At 39.4% G+C, this 19272-nt stretch overlaps 1 protein-coding gene across 2 annotated transcripts; it reads left to right on the forward strand.

The window, feature by feature from the left end:
• Nucleotides 1–561: 561 nt before the first annotated feature.
• On the forward strand, nucleotides 562–18855 carry ZNF283 (zinc finger protein 283). Of its 2 annotated transcripts, none has more exons than XM_030796884.1 (6): nucleotides 562–698; nucleotides 1453–1532; nucleotides 4553–4616; nucleotides 8718–8805; nucleotides 10272–10398; nucleotides 17245–18855. In XM_030796884.1, the coding sequence occupies exons 3-6, from the start codon at nucleotides 4603–4605 to the stop codon at nucleotides 18609–18611; spliced, it is 1596 nt and encodes a 531-aa protein (XP_030652744.1). In that variant the 5' UTR covers nucleotides 562–698; nucleotides 1453–1532; nucleotides 4553–4602; the 3' UTR covers nucleotides 18612–18855. The 2 variants fall into 2 exon arrangements, with proteins under 2 accessions (XP_030652744.1, XP_030652745.1); XM_030796885.1 differs by lacking the exon at nucleotides 562–698 and adding an exon at nucleotides 883–944.
• Nucleotides 18856–19272: the final 417 nt, after the last annotated feature.

The following is a 19272-nucleotide window of genomic DNA, read 5'->3' on the forward strand; positions in this document are numbered from 1 at the left end:
TCTTTCAACAGCGGCATACAAAATCTGTAACACAGTTCATCTCACACCTAATAAAACAGACTCACACAGGCATAAATTTAGAAACCATCCCATGAACATAAACAAGTCCACGCAGGGTCCTAGACATCGAATCGAACTAAGAAACTCCCTCACAGCAAGACACACCCATCTGTTCAATTGCCAGACACTGTTCCAGGCGCTCATACCCAGGTAAACTGGTAGTGTCGCGCAGGTCATTTCCAGGGAACCTACCCCGGATTCCCCTGCTCGCTCATCTCTAAGTACCCAGACACCCCAGTCCCATCTTCGCCTGTTCTAGACTCCAGAATGCGTTCCTTAGCGAAAGCTGAGAACCTTTTAATTCGCTCTCAGTCAATACCAAAGACCCTCAAGCAAAAGCTAGAGCTCCCGGGAGTCTTCGGGAAAAGCGCCTTTGACAGGTGAAGCCAAATTGCATGCTGGGAGCATCCCTGCTGTCCAGGTTTCAACTTCCGGAGACTCTCCCGCTGTGGACTACATTTCCCAGAAGTCTCCGGGGCACAGGTCTTTTAGGGGCGGGGCGAGCTTGCCTGCCAGAAGCTACTCTCCTAGCCTGCGAGCATTTCCAGGCTCTTGTTTCCCATCAGCCTCTGGGTCCAAACTAACTACGGGTCTCCGGGTCCTTTTCCGGTGTCCTTAAGGTTCTTGGACTCTGCACGGTGAGTTGGTCGTGTCCGTAGAAGTAATCAGCCCGGGTGAAGCTGGGAGGGCTCGGCTGGCTTTACCGGGGCCCGATTGGAACCGGCAGTGAGGGTGGGGGTGGCCTCGGGGGCGCTGGAGGTGGGGAGGGCTGGGTCACGGACAGAGCGTGTCGTGTCCGGATCCTCAAGCCTGTGTGCACACGAGCAGCCGAGGGATAGTGTGTCTCAGACGGCGTGGCAGGGACGGGGCGTGTCTCCGCGGAGGTGGGTGCAGTTGTGAATGTATGACGGGCTGACGGGGTGCGTGGCCGTATTTGTAAATGTGATTTGCTTTGACCAAATGCTCTAGGTTCCCTTTAGTCTGTCTTCGGGCCTGCCACAATTAAATGACCGCAAGAAAGAAGTCTATGCTAAACCCCATAATGAACGTTTCAAGCAAAAAGGATGAGAAGTTTAGATCTGGAAGTGTCCGCGGGACAGGATCTTGTCAAGACCTGATGGGGAAGTTCTAGAGGTGGGATTCCTAGAAGAGGCGCCTCTAGGAGCTCTTGGGTGGTGAGCTACATGTTTCAGGGCCATTGCAAGCAGACCTCTGTCCCCAAGAATTGCCCTCAACACAGAGACAGACTCTAGCCTCCCTTTTCGTTCCGTTTGGTTTTGTGTGGATGAAGGCAGAAGTGGCCCCAGAGGGTGTTTTGCTCTTCTTTTTCTTTTTTAATTAAGTCTGTGACGCGCTAGAAATGCTGATATCTCGTTACTGTTTTTCCCCCAGTGCTGCCAGGTTGCCAGATTTCTAAGAAGGAGTTTGAAGAGGAGAAAAGGATTTTTGCATGTTTAGAAATCAAGGTTCAGGTGAGGTTTTTTATACATACTTTTTAAATACATATACATACAATTACCTTTGCTTCGAGGTCATGAGAACATTTTCTTTCCTTGGCCTGAAATATCTTGACTGGGTTTTCCCAGTCACATGACCCGCCATGCTGGTACATATTTCCTCCCAGTGGCCCCCTATTGTTCTTCTCCTCAATTCTTACCCACCTGTTCATATGGCAAATTGTTCAAATACTTCAGTGCATTATGATGCACTGAAGAGTTATAGAAAGGCACCTCTTGTAGACTGCTATTAGAGCATTATTTTATACTATGATTATTTGAAGAGATCAGTAATTAGGTGGTGTTATATACAAATTATTTTTTATCTTTTCTGTAGTCATAATTAAAAAGTTTTTTTTTTTTTTACTTTTTTGAGAGACAAGGTCTCACTCTATTGCCCAGGCGAGTGCAGTAGTACAGTCATAGCTCAGTGCAACCTTGAAGTCCTGGGCTCAAGTGTTCCTCTGGCCTTGTCCTCCCAAAGTGCTGGGACTGCAGGTGTGAGCCACCATGCCTGGCCCATAGACATGATTCTTAAAGAAAGGCAAGGTATAAGGGATTTTAAGTAAGGGAATGTTTCTGGCAGTACATGACAATGTTGTCTGCTTTGTGAGGCTTTTAGGGGTGGAAATATGATTGAGCTTTGAGCATAGGGATTTGTAATTTGCACCAACAAGGGTGGGAACTTTCAGATAATCTTTAGATAGAAGTCTGTAACATTTCCAAGCATGACTTCTTTCAAGTCCAGCTTTGTGTGGCATGTAAGAAGCCGTACTATGTTGTAGTTAAAAATAAGGCTCTGGGGTCGGGCGTGGTGGCTCACGCCTGTAATCCCAGCACTTTGGGAGGCCAAGGCAGGTGGATCATGAGGTCAGGAGATCGAGAACATCCTGGCAACACGGTGAAACCCCGTCTCCACTAAAAATACAAAAAATTAGCTGGGCGTAGTGGCAGGCGCCTGTAGTCCCAGCTACTCGGGAGGCTGAGGCAGGAGAATGGCGTGAACCCGGGCAGTGGAGGTTGCAGTGAGCCAAGATTGCACCACTGCACTCCAGCCTAGGTGACAGGAAGAGACTCCATCTCAAAAAACAACAACAAAAAAATTAAGGCTCTGGATCCAAAGTATCTGAATTCAAATCCTGGCTCTGCCTGTTGGTAGCTGTGTGTACTTAGACAATTGATTCAGGCCCTCTGTGCCACATCTATAAAATAGGGACAGGATAGTACCTACCTAATGGAGTTTATATGATGTAAGATGAGTTATTATGTGTAAAGCTTCGTAGAGCAGTGTCATCCCCATGATATGGGCTTACTGAATATTGAGTTGCTATTATTGGGCTCTTCTAGATTATTTCCCGTAAACTTTTGACAGATTAGAGTAACAGAAATATGAAGTTGATTGTGTGGGTGCTTGCAAATTAACTAAAAATAGTGGGGGCTGAGGGTGGTGGCTCACGCCTGTAATCCCAGCACTTTGGGAGGCTAAGGTGGGCGGATCACAAGGTCAGAAGTTCGAGACCAGCCTGGCCAGCATGGTGAAACTCCGTCTCTACTAAAAATACAAAAAATTAGCCGGGCATGGTGGTGGGTGGCTGTAGTCCCAGCTACTCAGGAGGCTGAGGCAGGAGAATTGCTTGAACCCAGCAGGCGGAGGTTGCAGTGCGCCGAGATCACGCCACTGCACTCCAGCCTGGGTAACAGAGCAAGACTGTCTCACACACACACAAAAGTGACCAGATGCTCAAATGATCTAGGACAGGAAAACTTTTTGTTTTTGTTTAAACAGGGTCTTGGCCTTTTGCTTAGGCTGGAGTGCAGTGGCATGATCATGGCTCACTGTAGCCTTGGCCTCCTAGGCTCAAGTGATCCTCCCACCTCAGGCTCCCAAGTACCTGGGACTACAGCTACGTGCCGTGAAGCCTGACCATTTTTTTTTGTATTTTTTATAGAGAGGGGGTTTTGTTATGTTGCCCAGCCTGGTCTCTAACTCCTGGACTCAAGTGATCTGCCTGCCTTGGGCTCCTCAAGTGCTAGGATTACAGGCATGAGCATCTGTGCCCAGCCTTACGACAGGAAGTCTTAACCTGAGGTCTTCTTGTTCCATTGATGAGCTTCCAGGTGACCAAAACCCCTTGAAATTGAGACCAAATTTCTGTAAATATATGTAAATGTGTTTTTTTAAGTGGGCAAAATGTCTATAATTTCATGAGATTATCAAAAGTGACCATGACCCGAAAAGATCTAGCTCCATTGTTCTGGAAAAAAGACTGTAATTGCTGGGAAAGAGCTTGAAAAATATTAGTGTCCAGCTGGGCGCGGTGGGTCATGCCTGTAATCCCAACACTTTGGGAGGCTGAGGCGGGTGGATCACTTGAGGTCAGGAGTTCAAGACCAGCCTGACCAATATGGTGAAATCCCATCTCTACTAAAATTACAAAAATTAGCTGGGTGTGGTGGCATGTGCCTGTAGACCCAGCTACTCAATAGGCTGAGGCAGGAGAATTGGTTGAACCTGGGAGACAGAGGTTGCAGTGAGCCAAGAAAGCACCACTGTAGCCCAGCCTGAGCGACAGAGCAAGACTCCATCTCAAAAAAAAAAAAAAAAAATTAGTGTCCAATAGAATGGAAATAGTCAAGTAAATTGCAGTATATCTAGTGATGGAATGATATGCACCTAATAAAAATTAAGTTTATAAAGAGTCAAAGGAAGGAAAAATATAAATGATACAATTTTAAACAATCATTATAGTTATGAACAAAAGTGCTCAAAAATACTGTGTTATGTGTCAATCCCATCTAATAAGACAGAGTTTTGGAAGACATATTTCAAGGATTACATTAAAATGTTACTTTAATTGGTCATTCACTGAAGAAGTGGAGAGGTGCAGCCATACTTATTGAGCATCTACTCTGTACCAAATACTGTTTTGTTTATGCACATTTATTTTCTTCCGCAGACTTTGAAGGTGGTTTATCTAATTTGTGTTGATTTACAGGAGAATCTTGACAGTGAACGTGTCTCATTACGTTGAATAACAGCTACAGGATGTTCAAGAGCTGGTAGGTGTAAATTGTTTCAGGCCCACTGATTTTCAGCATTGGCCCCGTTTGTTTAGTTTTCTTAATGACTGAAATATATTCCTCCTGTCACTCAGTTTTTTTACGTTTGGAAATGTCTTTATAGTTCCAATTATGGAATTAATGCAGGCTTGGTCCAAAAAAAAAACTCAGCAGTCCAGGAGACATATAGAGAAGGAAGCTAAAAATTGCATCCTTTAGAGTTAATCATTTTTCATGTTTTGGTGTTTTTTTTTTTTTTCTTTTTTGAGATAGTGTCTCACTCTGTCACCCAGGTTGGAGTGCAGTGGTGCAATGTCCACCTCCCAGGCTCAAGCGATCCTCCCACCTCAGAGGGAAGGTAGCTGGGACCACAGGCGTGTGCCACCATGCCCCACTAATTTTTCATGTTTTTGGTAGAGATGGGGTTTTCACCATGTTGCCCAGGCTGGTCTTGAACTCCTGAGCTCAAGCAATCCGCCTCCTTTGGCCTTCCAAAGTGCTGGAATTACAGGCATGAGCCACCACACCCGGCACTTTGGAATATTTTTATTTAAATCCTTTTTCCTTTGAGCCTATGGGTCTGTTTTTTTTTTTTTCTGCAGAATAAAATTATAGTAGTTGGTGACGTAAATGAATTGAAGACTCCTTAGTTCTTAGTTTGAAAAAGAAATCCAACCCAGATCTAGGTTTTATGTTAATCTTGAATACTTAGGGAGAAGAGGGAAGTACTAGTGATTCCCCTACTTGAAAATCTTCAAATATTTACAACTTCTGGGATTATAGAAATGTCATTTAAAAATGAATTACCAGGCAAAAAAGTGTTTTAGAATTAGATTATTTTAAAGGTTACCTCTACAGACAATGGCAATAATCTCCAATATACAGCCATCTTACAAAAAATACATTTTACAGATAATATTTCCAAGGACAGGTGTAAATACCAGGAGGTAGAATAAGAAGGTTCTGGTTGTAAATGTTTAAGTAAACCACCAATTTGTACAGAAGAGTAAGATTGAGCCTCTGGTTAAGTTCTCAGCTTGATACCTAATCAGGTTGTATTTTCTGATGCAGCTTAATGATGCTGAATCTCTATGCATCTTCTGGGAGGAAGGGGTATTTTCCTCTATATGTTTCTGAGAACCTGTTTTGCTCACATTGTTATTTAGGAAGAATAGCAGACTCAAGGTTGACCTGTGAAATTTGAGTTCACGTTATAAGAAAGCAGGTCTGAGAAAGACACATTTTACTGTGAGCAAAATACAGTAGCCTTAAATTTCTTTGTCATAACAGGATGAGGGACACTAACATTCTTCATTTTCAATAATAATGATGAAAATGTGGCCAAGCCTGGTGGCTTGCACCTGTAATCCCAGCACTTTGGGAGGTCAAGGCAGGAGGATTCCTTGAGCTCAGGAGTTCGAGACCAGCCTGGACAACACAGTGAGACCCTGTCTTTACAAACAATTTTAAAGAAGAATCATTAGCAGGGCAAGGTGGCATGCACCTGTGGTTCCAGCTACTGGGGATGGAGGCTGAGCTGGGAGGATCACTTGAGCCCAGGAGGTTGAGGCTGTAGTGAGCTGTGTTTGTGCCACTGCACTCCAGCCTAGGCAGCAGAGCAAGACCCTGTCTCTGGAAAAAAAAAAAAAAAAAGACAGCTTATAAACAATTATCATATACCATTCAGTATTTTGTATGGATTTCTTACTTACTCTTCTATGGTAGACACTGTTCTCACCCCTCTTACTGATGAGGAAACAGAGGTATTGAGAAATGGATAACTATCAAGCTCAAATTCACATCCTAAAGGTCTGATACCAGAACTTTTATCTTAATTTTAATAGAATATACCTCCCACATTATGTTAGTTACAAACCTGCCTGCCTAAGGAATTGATCATGCATGTCTTTCTTCATCAATTAACATGAACCAACACCATCATAACTAATGAGGACATGGTGGGCCATAATTTATTAAACCTTTTGCTTACTATTACGTAGTTTCTCATTTTTGGTTACCAGAAATCATTTTTGGTTGAATACCCTTGTGTATTCATCTTGTGTGGTTCTTTCTTCTTTACCTATTTCTTTTTTTTTTTTTTTTTTTTCAGACGGAGTCTCGCTCTGTCGCCCAGGCTGGAGTGCAGTGGTGTGATCTTGGCTCACTGAAAGCTCTGCCTCCTGGGTTCACACCATTCTCCTGCCTCAGCCTCCTGAGTAGCTGGGACTACAGGCACCCACCACCACACCCAGCTAATTTTTTTTGTAGTTTAGTAGAGACGGGGTTTCACCATGTTAGGATGGTCTCGATCTCCTGACCTCATGATCCACCCGCCTTGGCCTCCCAAAGTGCTGGGATTACAGGCGTGAGCCACCGCACCTGGCCCTTCTTTACCTATTTCTTAAGGATACATTTCTAGAAGTGAAGTTTTGGGTAAAGAATTTGCCCCAAATGCCTGACCCTCTGATACTTGTACTTAGGGGGTAATACAGTGTTTGGAAGACATAGTTGTTACCTTGGAGACCAAATATGCCTTGGGGTAAGCATAAGGCAGCCAGCAGTCAGCAACAAAGGCCAGTAGGCAATCCAGGGGACCTGCTTTAGGAACTCATAGGAAGGCAGTTATAAGCAATACTGTTGAACCATGATCAAGCATTTGGAGGCAAATGGAATTTATTCTGTAAGGTTTATACTTTATAGTTTTTATTCTACTGATGTTGGTTGCAAAGTGAGCCTAATAGGATCAGGTGATTCAGTTATCTGGATTCAGTTATCTGGAGAGTACCATGTCTAAGACAGGTTCAGATACAAAATAAATCCATCAGTCAAGATAAGAAAAGCAGAATCAAAACCTCATTAATGGAAGGGGAACAAAAAAATAAAACCTCCCCCAAAAAAAGAAAAAAAATGGATGAAATTCCTCAACTTATGCCATGGATATATTAATATCATTTCATTAATATTATTCCATTAATATATCCATGGCATAACTTGGGGAATTCCATCCTTTTTTTTTCTAGGCAAGACATAGGCATATGTAGAAATTATACAGTTGGTGTAATGTATGGCCATGGTTACAATGATTGTGTGGATTACCTAAACAGAAAACATTATGATCATAATGAAAAGATAAATGTTATTAATATATATAGATATATAATTTTATTTTTTTATTTTTTATTTATTTTATTTATTTATTTTTTTTGAGATGGAGTCTTGTTCTGTCACCCAGGCTGGAGTGCAGCGGTGCGATCTCGGCTCACTGCCAGCTCCGCCTCCCGGGTTCACGCCATTCTCCTGCCTCAGCCTCCCAAGTAGCTGGGACTACAGGTGCCTGCCACCACGCCCGGCTAATTTTTTGTATTTTTAGTAGAGACGGGGTTTCACCGTGTTAGCCAGGATGGTCTCGATCTCCTGACCTCATAATCCGCCCACCTCAGCCTCCCAAAGTGCTGGGATTATAGGCCTGAGCCACCACACCCGGCCTGTTTCTTTCTTGAGATGTATAACTTTCTAAACATTTTTTCATCCAGTGATGTGATTGTCAGTCTTTCTGTATTGATATATATGTATTTTATAAATGTAATCATATCATAAATCTCATAACTCCGTTTTCTATTGAGTATATCTTGATTATTTCTCTAAGTTAGCATGTACTCATTGCATGATGTTCTGTGTCATGAATATTCTGACATATGCATTAGAAAGTCAGCTTTTTGGGTTCCTGATGAATTCCTTATACATCCTGTCCAGCTCTCATGTTTTGACCAACTTCCGTCAGTCCTGAGCCCAAGAAGGGCGTTCTAGCTTGGACCATGACAGGTATTCCTGAGAGGCAGGAATGGAAGGAGGATGATCTGATTTCCTGGGTAGGACTGAATTGTCGAATCCCAGGTCCAGTTTCACATCCTCAGAACCAGACACTGCCAGAAACCTCCCTGCTGAAGAACTTTGGGGTTTAGGTGAAAGTTTGAATTCCATAAGTGGTGTGTGGGGTGTGTAGCAGAAGCAGGCATGGAGAAGATAAGATCTTCCATTAGCGTAAGTCAGGATGGGATCACTGAGGCACACCTGGTTTAACACTTCGTTTTCCCTCCCCAGTTCTGGCTTTTCTGGATTCTGTGCTTCACCAATAGAGGAATCCCATGGAGCATTAATTAGTTCTTGCAATTCCAGAACCATGACTGATGTAAGTTGGTATTTTTCTCTCCATGAAATACTGTGATTTTTAGGGCATGTGAATCTTTTTGTTAATTTTCCTTAGACCTATAGAACTTCTCCATAGACCCAAGTTTTCCACAGAGATAACATGGACTTTGGGGTTGCTTGGTCTCAACCTCAGTTTATGTGAAGCTGCATGTGTTGGGAGGTGCTTCAGGTTAGAGAGAGGGGAGTTAGTGGTTCTTTCCAGGAATTTCCTAAGAGATGAAGACCAGTGGTCTTTGGAGTCACCAAAGGACTCCACCACCAGTGGATTTTGAACCAGTTGACTTTGAAGTCATTTTGTCGTCAACCAGGATGTGTAGGCCATGAGTGACATTTGTGTCATGTGCAACATCCTATATCAGTATCCTCATGTGTCCTGTATCAGTACTGTGTAACTCAGGAACAAGTAAAGTACTAAGCGAGGGGTAGTTGATAGTAACAGATAAGATGATGCCTAAGGTCTAGATGATAATATATTTCCACAACCAAGAAAATCTACAGAAGTTTTGTTCAGCCTAAATGTACAGATACAATTGAGTGACTAAGGTCATATATTGAGAGGATAAAATGAATTGCAACAAATAAAAATATTGTTTATTCATCATAAGAAAAAATGCTTATGATGTAATCTAACAGTGATGTATTTGAGTCTTGATGATAGTCCCTAATTTAATGGGAATCATTTTTATAAAATAAAGATTTTGTAGTACATTTGAAAAAAAGTTTTCATGTTTTCCTATTTCTTTCTTTCTTTTTGAGACAGAATCTTGCTCTGTCACCCAGGCTGGAGTGCAGTGGCACAATCTCGGCTCACTGCAACTTCTGCTTCCCGGGTTCAAGCGATTCTCCTGCCTCAGCCTCCCAAGTAGCTGGGATTATAGGCATCTGCCACCACACCTGGCTAATTTTTGTATTGTTAGTAGAGATGGGGTTTCACATGTTGGCCAGGCTGGTCTCAAACTCCTGACCTCAAGTGATTTGCCCGCCTCAGCCTCCCGAAGTGCTTGGGATTGCAGGCATGAACCATTGCACCTGGCCTTGTTTTTATTTCTTAAAGGGGAAAGATGGTGAGCAATTCACTTTTACAAAGAATTTATGAGGAAGGCACATAGCACATTGTAAATATGCATGATGTATACACATGCACTTTTTATTTAACAGAGAAGAAACTGAGATTTTTAAAATATATTACCAGACAGATCTGGATAGCTGAGTTATCTTACAGTATCCGGGAAGTTTTTCCTGCTATGACAAGATTGTTGTAGAACATGGTGACATCCAGCTTTAGTCACAGATTTTCTTGCCTTTTCCTACCTATATCAGAGGCTTTCAGCCTACTTGATTGTTATATTTCTCCCCATCTTTGTAGTTCATCCTTTGTACCCTCTTTTTTCCTCCTGGAAATGTTTTCTTTAATTTCACAAGTAATACATGGGTTTTTGGTTTTAGGGGTTGGTGACATTCAGGGATGTGGCCATCGACTTCTCTCAGGAGGAGTGGGAATGCCTGGACCCTGCTCAGAGGGACTTGTACGTGGATGTAATGTTGGAGAACTATAGTAACTTGGTGTCACTGGGTAAGGTCATCTGCCTGAAATAATTTAGAGTCTCCTCTTTGCATCATCAGTTTTCTGCACTGGAAATTACAGGGCTATCTTTGAAGAAACCAGGTGAATTTCTTCTCCCCCTTCCCGAGGGCATGCTTTTATACTTGCTGGGTTAGAAGTGGGTTCATTAAACATGTTGATCTTCCCCATCCCTCAGTGAGCTTTACACCATTCTCGGGCCCTCCCTGCAATCGCCTCTCTCCTTTAATGGCCAAGGGGCTGGATTTGCATTATAGGACATTTATTTCATAACCATGGCAAAGAAACCAGATTTCATAAATTCTGCAAATATTATATTGAAAGTCTACTCCTGGCCAGCCTTGTACTGAGCACTATCAATTGAATCATGAGCAAGCTTTGATAACTTGCCCATTTTCATGCAGTTTACTTTGTAGTAAAGGAGGAACATCAAATAAGTAAATTTATAAATAGATAAATAGTATGTAATGAAGCAAATTCTTTGGAAAAGGTAAATAGCACAAGGGAATAGAAAATGATGAGGACTGACAGGGCTAATTTAGGTAAGATAGTCAGGGAATGCTTTCTTGAACAGAGATGTGGAGCCTGGGATCTAGCTATGTGAATATCTGGCAGAGGAACAGATCAATCACAGTGAACAGCAAATGCAAAGGCCCTGTTGTTGGAAAGGAACTTTACCAGAACTCTAGAGTAGAGTTATTAAAGGAACATGTACTAAGAAATCAGGCCAGGGAGATAGGAAGGGGCCAGATAATATATTGTTTTGTTGTTCTTGTTTGTGGAATTTGGATTGTTTAGTCTCTTTCAGTCTGAGACCGTTCACATGTCTTTCCTTGACTTGCATATATATCTGTGATGCTTTTGAAGATTACAGGCCAGTTATTTTGTATAGTGTTCCTCAGTTTGGGTTTGTCTGCTCTTTCTTCTTGATTAGATTTAGAGTGTGGATCTTTGGCAGGATTATCACAGAATTGATGCTGCGTTCTTCTCCCTGCATTTTGTTGGGTAGTGTGAATAATTTGTCATTACTCATGTTATTCACTCTGAGCACTTGATTAAGGTGGTGTCTGCTGGCTTCCCCCTTGTGCAGTTGCTCTTTTTCCTTTCCATAACTATTTTGTGGGGAGGAACTTTGAAACTATTAAATATTGTGGAACTGGGCACAGTGGTGGCTCACACCTGTAATCCCAGCACTTTGGGAAGCTGAGACGGTTGGATCGCTTGAGGCCAGGAGTTCGAGACCAGCATGGGCAACATGGCAAAACCCCATCTCTACAAAAAATACAAAAATATTTGCTGGGCTGTGGTGGTGCACACCTTTAGTCCCAGCAACTGGGGAGGCTGAGGTGGCCAGACTGCTTGAACCTAAGAGGTTGAGGCTGCAGTGAGCGGAGGTTGTGTCACCACACTCCAGCCTGGGTGACACAGCAAGACCCTACCTCAATAAATAAATAAATAAATAAATAAATAAATATTGTATTCCTCTTTAAACTTTCCATTTATTCATGTGTTGGATTTCTAGTCAATGGGCTATATTCTGGTTTTTTCTGTCATTTATTTTGAAGCTCAAAGTGTTGGAGCTTGTCTAGATTTGGTCAGTGGGAATCCTTTCATGATATGGCTTTTTGGCACATCTCTGTCACTCTTTGAGTACCTCCTGGTTTTCTGATAAACAAGGTGTTAGAGGTTCATTTTGTATGAAATTTCCCTGCTCTAGTTTTACAATCAGGTATTGCTTTGAAGTGCCTGGTTACTTTAACACAGATTTATAGTTGTTATTTTATGCATTTGTCTGTTAAATCAATAAATCAAAAGTACAATAATACTGACTTTTATATTTACTCATGTAGTTACCTTTACCAGTGTTCTTTATTTCTCCTTATGGCTTCTAATTACTGTTTAGTGTCCTTTCACTTTAGCCTGAAACACTCCCTCTAACATTTCTTCTAGAGTAGGTCTACTGGTAATCACACCTCCTTCAGCTTTTGTTTTTTCTGGAAATGCCTTAATTTCCCTTTATTCTTTTTTTTTTTTTTTTTTTTTTTGAGGCGGAGTCTCGCTCTGCCGCCCAGGCTGGAGTGCAGTGGCGCGATCTCGGCTCACTGCAAGCTCCGCCTCCCGGGTTCACGCCATTCTCCTGCCTCAGCCTCTCCGAGTAGCTGGGACTACAAGCGCCCGCCACCACGCCCGGCTGATTTTTTTATATTTTTAGTAGAGACAGGGTTTCACCGTGGTCTCGATCTCCTGACCTCGTGATCCGCCTGCCTCGGCCTCCCAAAGTGCTGGGATTACAAGCGTGAGCCACCGCGCCCGGCCTGGGGATTTTATTATCTTCCTAATAATTATTTAGAACTGTTCAGGCAAGCAGTTAAATTAATAGCAGATCACAATGATCTTTTTAAGAATTGATTTTTGAAGGCAGGTATAGTTTGGCTTTATCTTAGTCCTGGGCATAATTCTTACTCTAGGTGGGGCAGTGGTTCTCAAACTGTGGACTGAAGACCCCTGGGAGTCCCCAAGATTCTTTCAGTGGGCCAAACCTTTCACAAAGTGAAAAATGTTCTCATAACAATACTGAGAGGTTTGCCTTTTTCACTATGGTGACACTTCCACTGGTGGTGTAGAAGCCATGGTGAATCTTCTCTGCTTTAGCATGAGCAAAGGCAGAGGCACCAAATAGTACTAGTAATGATCACATTCTTTAACTCCACACACAAAGAAAATGTGTTAAGAAAAATCCTGTTTTCACTTAAGAACATCTTGAAGAAGGAGTATTCATTTTATTAAATCTCAACCCTTGATTATATATACATTTAAAAAATATTCTATGTAATGAAATGGGAAGTATCCATTAAGGTCTTCTGCTGTATACCAAAGTATGATGGTTGCCTTGAAGAAAACCACTTGTACAGTTGTTTAAGTTCTGAGTTAAAGGCCAGGCGCTGTGGCTTATGCCTGTAATCCCAGCACTTTGGGAGGCTGAGGCGGACAGATCACAAGGTCAAGAGATCGAGACCATCTTGGCCAACATGGTGAAACCCCATCTCTACTAAAAATACAAAAATTAGCTGAGCATGGTGGCGTGCGCCTGTAGTCCCAGCTAGTCAGGAGGCTGAGGCAGTAGAATCGCTTGAACCCAAGAGGGGGAGGTTGCAGTGAGCCAAGATAGTGCCACTGCATTCCAGCCTGGTGACAGAGTGAGACTATGTCTCAAAAAAAAAAAAAAAAAATTGTGAGTTAAACCAACTGCTTTTTTGACAAAACACCATATTTTTTGCCAAAGAATGACAAACTTTGTTCAGACTTGGGCAGTAGGAAAACATTGTCTTGCAAGTGAGCCTATCACTTCAAGAATAACTAATATTTGTTGCCAATGATATAATTCAATCTGTCATGTTAAAATTAGAATTTTGTAAAATGTTTATTCATAATTTTGAGCTTTATAGCTTCCTAATACATAAAGATTTTTTTTTGATGAGATGGGTGGTAATATTAACATGTGATTTTTTGATGTTGTATAATGAACTATGTCAACATTTCAAAGATCTGCATAACTCTTTGAATCAGTATTTTCCAAATGACCAGTATATGATGTTACAAAATTACACATGGATAAAAGATTATTCAAAGTGCAATGATTTTAATGTAACATAGTATGAAAAGTTCATAGATATGATTTTATATTCCACATTGCACTTAACCTACCAGACACCACCATTTCTTAAGTTTTAGGGTGGTGTCAAAGAAAAATATCCACAGTTATCTGCATGGACTAGTAAAATATTCTGCCATTTTCCAATTATGTATCCATGAAAGGCTAGATTTTCTTCATATACTTCATATATATGATTTTCTTCATATATTTCAACCTAAATAACATATTGCCATAGATTGAATGCAGAAGCAGATATGAGAATCCATGTGTCTTTTATTAAACCAGCCATTTAAAAGATTTAAAAAAATTTAAAACAACTTTTGTTTTGTTTTAGAAAAGATTATTTTTATAACAAATCATTTATGTTAACATTTAATGGTTTATTGTTATTTTTAAGTGAATTAATAAATATCTTAAAATTTCCCTGTTTAAATTTTTAACATGACAAATGTCAAAATATATAACTACATAAACTAAAAGTCTTTTGGGTCTGCAATGATTTTTTTAATATTTAAAAAGAAGTTAAACCCATATTTATTTACTGACACTGTAAAACCTTACATAAAACATAAGTAGTAAGTAACTAAAATGTTAAATCTAAATCTAAAATGTTAAATTAAAATTTGAGCCTTACATAGAAATTAAAATTCACTAAACTACTGATGCTATGTTGTACAAAACTGTACTCCTTTTAGTTCATAATTGATCACCTCCATATTCAGTTGGAATATTGGGTTGGCCAGCTTAAATACTGTGGCTTTGTTTTGGTTATCCACAGAATCTTTACACCCAAATGTTAATGCATAAAAAGCAGCAAGACATTGTTAAATGAAACAGCAATAGTGCAGTTTAGACCTGTGACCAACTATATATGATTAAACTTACTTCCCACATTCACATCACAATAATCATCCATCATTTAATAGCTCAACCAAAATGTTATACAGTCATCAACAGGCAAGGCACATGAAAACCCCTCACAACCAAGAATGATCTGGGCCCAAATGTCAGTAGATTTGAGTTTGGAAAAACCTTCTTGTAGTTGTTAAGGCTCAATGGCTCTGGTTAACTTAATATAATAACAATTTCATAATGGAAAAAAATTAAATCCTCTATTGAGGTATAAAACCTAATTAATTTATAAGGATGAAGTAAGTGACTACCTTGAAGTCAAAACACATTATGGACAATGAAAGAGTATTATGAGTGTTCCAAACTGACAAGGGTATTTAAACCTAGGTACACAATCTTTCTTAAAATTAATTTATAGAAAGTCATAAGCTGTGGGTACATGAATATGAATATACATCTTCTCCAACTGGACAAGTACATTATTGCTGGGACAGGTACCTTTTAATAACAAGTTACTTATTAGCGTAGAAAGGCCAAACTTCTCTTTTTATTGTCAGCTTTTGGTTTTTAATGTACCTGGGATTATATAAACAAAAACACAGTCATAGTAGTTTTGGGTAAGTAAATTCTGGATTATGTCAAAGAAACCTGATTGTTTCTAGTATCTTTTGTAAGCGAAAGCAAATCTTTGTGCTTGCTCAGTGGCCTTTTAGGAAACCTGAAAGGCAGATTTTGTGTGAAAGACATAATCTGTTACAATCTGTTTCATTATTCTGAATTTGGAAAAGGCATTATCAAAAAGAGTTGTCAGAGGAGCTTTTGACAAGAACAATAGTTGTGACTAATTAATCAGAACATCAACACAATATTTAAAATAATGAGAAGGTAGCAAGATTTTAATTTTTATTTAAATAAAAAATTCTGTTCTATTTAAAAATAGTTTAGATGTGTAGTATAAGGTAGCTAAAAGCATGAAAATTATGTGACTCTTAAAATTTGAAGCATATACAGAAGTGTGGCAAAATTATGCAGATTTTCTGCATATATTGAAGAAAAAGAATAATACTTTAATTTCCTCATACAGAGTAGACAGTTTACTCCAAGATCATCATTTCCCTTTAGCTATCAGTCTTTTCTATCATATCATACTTATGTTACTTTTTTCATACATTATGATAGGACATAGCATTTTCCATATGCATTTGAACCTGCTAATATTGTCAGTATACCATGCTGAATGACACTATAATTAAAGCTTCATTTTCAATTTTAAAATATAATTAACAGTATTAATGTATTATAAGATGATGTGTGTATCACATTGATTTTTGACAGGGTAGTTTGAGCTTAGTTGAGAGAAAATATGTTTAACAATGGTGAAGAAATAAGTAAACTTAATTGAAAAATAACTCAAAATATTTGTTCTTCCTGTTTTATGAATATCTTCTTAGGAACTTTTTGTGCAACCAGAAATTATTTATTAGTAACTCTGAAGATCATTTTGTCTAAGTGAATTAGAGATCTTCTAATTTAAAGTGATCCTTAAATAGCAATATAATTACTGTTGATTTTTAAAATTGATAGACATTTAAAATTTTTAAATAAGGTTAAATCTGTAGATTCACATAATTGCAGCATTGTTTGAAGTTATAAAAATCAATCCTTTTATAAAAAGTCTGGCTAATAAATCTAAGTAAATATAAAATTTAAATTAATTGAACTTTATATTTTTATAATTGTGAACATTTATGAAAGCAATATTTGCTTTATCTCAGGGGTTGGAAAACTCTGGCTCTGGAGGCCAAATCCGTCTGTTTTTGCAAATAAAGTTGTATTGGAACATAGTCTTGCCCATTTGTTTATATGTTTACATATTGGCCATGGCTGCTTTGATAAAATGGCAGAGTTGCAACCATTGAGTTGTTAGACAAAAGAGTTGTTAGACAAAACAAAATCAGCCAAAGCTCATTATGATAAGAATTTGATTCCCATTAAGAAGCATACCTAGCAGGGGACATTGGATGACCACAACTGGCACATAAGGGCTTGATTGACGGAAGCCGATATTTGGTTTGAGGGAACATCAGCGTGGGAAAATGAGGGACTTGTTGAAGCGACCTCTGTGAAATCCTCCAGAAAACTATAAAATCAGAACATGAAGATCACAAGAGCTGCAAAATCAAGGCTAAGTTTGTTATTTAACAGGGGAGTGCCTTAATGCTCAGGAGTGAGTTCAGTAAAGTCTCCTAATTTGTCTTTTATTTCTACTGTAGTTTTTTTTTTTCCCTAGTGAAGGAAATAAAATATGTGGTTTTCTTGTTTCCTTTCAGATTTGGAGTCAACAACATATGAGACCAAAAAAATATTTTCAGAAAAGGATATTTTTGAAATAAGTTTTTCCCAATGGGAGATGAAGGAAAAAAGTAAAACCATTGGCCTTGAGGCATCCATCTTCAGAAATAATTGGAAGTGCAAAAGCATATTCGAGGGACTAAAAGGACATCAAGAGGGATACTTCAGTCAAATGATAATCAGCTATGAAAAAATACCCTCTTACAGAAAAAGTAAATCTCTTACTCCACATCAAATAATTCGTAATACAGAGAAATCCTATGTGTGTAAGGAATGTGGGAAGGCTTGCAGTCATGGCTCAAAACTTGTTCAACACGAGAGAACTCATACAGCTGAAAAACACTTTGAATGTAAAGAATGTGGGAAGAATTATTTAAGTGCCTATCAACTCAATGTGCATCAGAGATTTCATACTGGTGAGAAACCCTATGAGTGTAAGGAATGTGGGAAGACCTTTAGTTGGGGGTCAAGCCTTGTTAAACACGAGAGAATTCACACTGGTGAGAAACCCTATGAATGTAAAGAATGTGGGAAGGCCTTTAGTCGTGGCTATCACCTTACTCAACATCAGAAAATTCATATTGGTGTGAAATCTTATAAATGTAAGGAATGTGGGAAGGCCTTTTTTTGGGGCTCAAGCCTTGCCAAACATGAGATAATTCATACAGGTGAGAAACCTTATAAATGTAAAGAATGTGGGAAGGCCTTCAGTCGTGGCTATCAACTTACTCAGCATCAGAAAATCCATACTGGTAAGAAACCTTATGAATGTAAAATATGTGGAAAGGCTTTTTGTTGGGGCTATCAACTTACTCGACATCAGATATTTCATACTGGTGAGAAACCCTATGAATGTAAGGAATGTGGGAAGGCTTTTAATTGTGGATCAAGCCTTGTTCAACATGAGAGAATCCATACAGGGGAGAAACCTTATGAATGTAAAGAATGTGGGAAGGCTTTTAGTCGTGGCTATCACCTTACTCAACATCAGAAAATCCATACTGGTGAGAAACCTTTCAAATGTAAGGAATGTGGGAAGGCCTTCAGTTGGGGTTCAAGCCTAGTTAAGCATGAGAGAGTCCATACTAATGAGAAGTCTTATGAATGTAAAGATTGTGGGAAGGCCTTTGGTAGTGGCTATCAACTTAGTGTTCATCAGAGATTTCATACTGGTGAGAACCTTTATCAGTGTAAGGAATTCAGGAAGACCTTTACTCATGGCTCAAAACTTGTTCATGAGAGAACTCATAGTAATGATAAACCCTACAAATATAACGAATGTGGGGAAGCCTTTCTGTGGACAACTTACTCAAATGAGAAAACTGATACCAATGAAACCTTATGATTGACAGTTGTAAAAGAACATTTTGTGTGTGTGTATAGACAACTTAATAAGAACTCTTGAGAAACCTCGTGAATGTAAGGGATGTGCAAAAGCCATTCATTTCTGTTTATGGACAATTATCTTGCTATCTAGCAATTCATACTAGTGAGAAATATTTTGAATATAACTAATATGAAAAGACCTTTAGACTTCCATATAGTCTTATTGGATATCAATTTATACTGATGTAAAATCATTTAAATGTGAGGAATGTGTGAAGATCTTTATTCATGATACGAAGTCTGATTTACATCAGATAATTGGTATTTGTTAAAAAGAGTTTAAATGGGAGGAATGTGGGAAGGACCTAAACTTAATTCAGTTCTTGCTGCACATCAGAGAATTCATACTGCTGTGTAATCTTATGCACATAAGGAATTTGGGAAGACTTATAGACATAGTAAATATCCTAGAGTACATAGAGAATTCATCCAAATGAGAAATCATTTGAATTACAATTATAGGAAGGCCTTTAGACAAATGCTACTCAAATTATTATCCAGAGACTAGTGCAGTCATAAAATTGTCATCTGTCAGTTGTGAGATAAATGTGGAAAGTGAGTAAATATTTGGAACTTTTATAGCAATTTGACATTTCCATAACATTCTATTTTACAAAATT

This window comes from Nomascus leucogenys, chromosome 17 (genome assembly GCF_006542625.1).
Source record: "Nomascus leucogenys isolate Asia chromosome 17, Asia_NLE_v1, whole genome shotgun sequence".
NCBI classification, from domain to species: Eukaryota; Metazoa; Chordata; class Mammalia; order Primates; family Hylobatidae; genus Nomascus; species Nomascus leucogenys.

What these genes read in the sequence shown, in the direction of transcription:
- ZNF283 (XM_030796884.1), top strand. An exon ending in ATTCCAGAACCATGACTGAT is followed by an intron (nt 8,806 to 10,271) that starts GTAAGTTGGTAT and finishes TTTTGGTTTTAG; the next exon opens with GGGTTGGTGACATTCAGGGA. An exon ending in TAGTAACTTGGTGTCACTGG is followed by an intron (nt 10,399 to 17,244) that starts GTAAGGTCATCT and finishes GTTTCCTTTCAG; the next exon opens with ATTTGGAGTCAACAACATAT.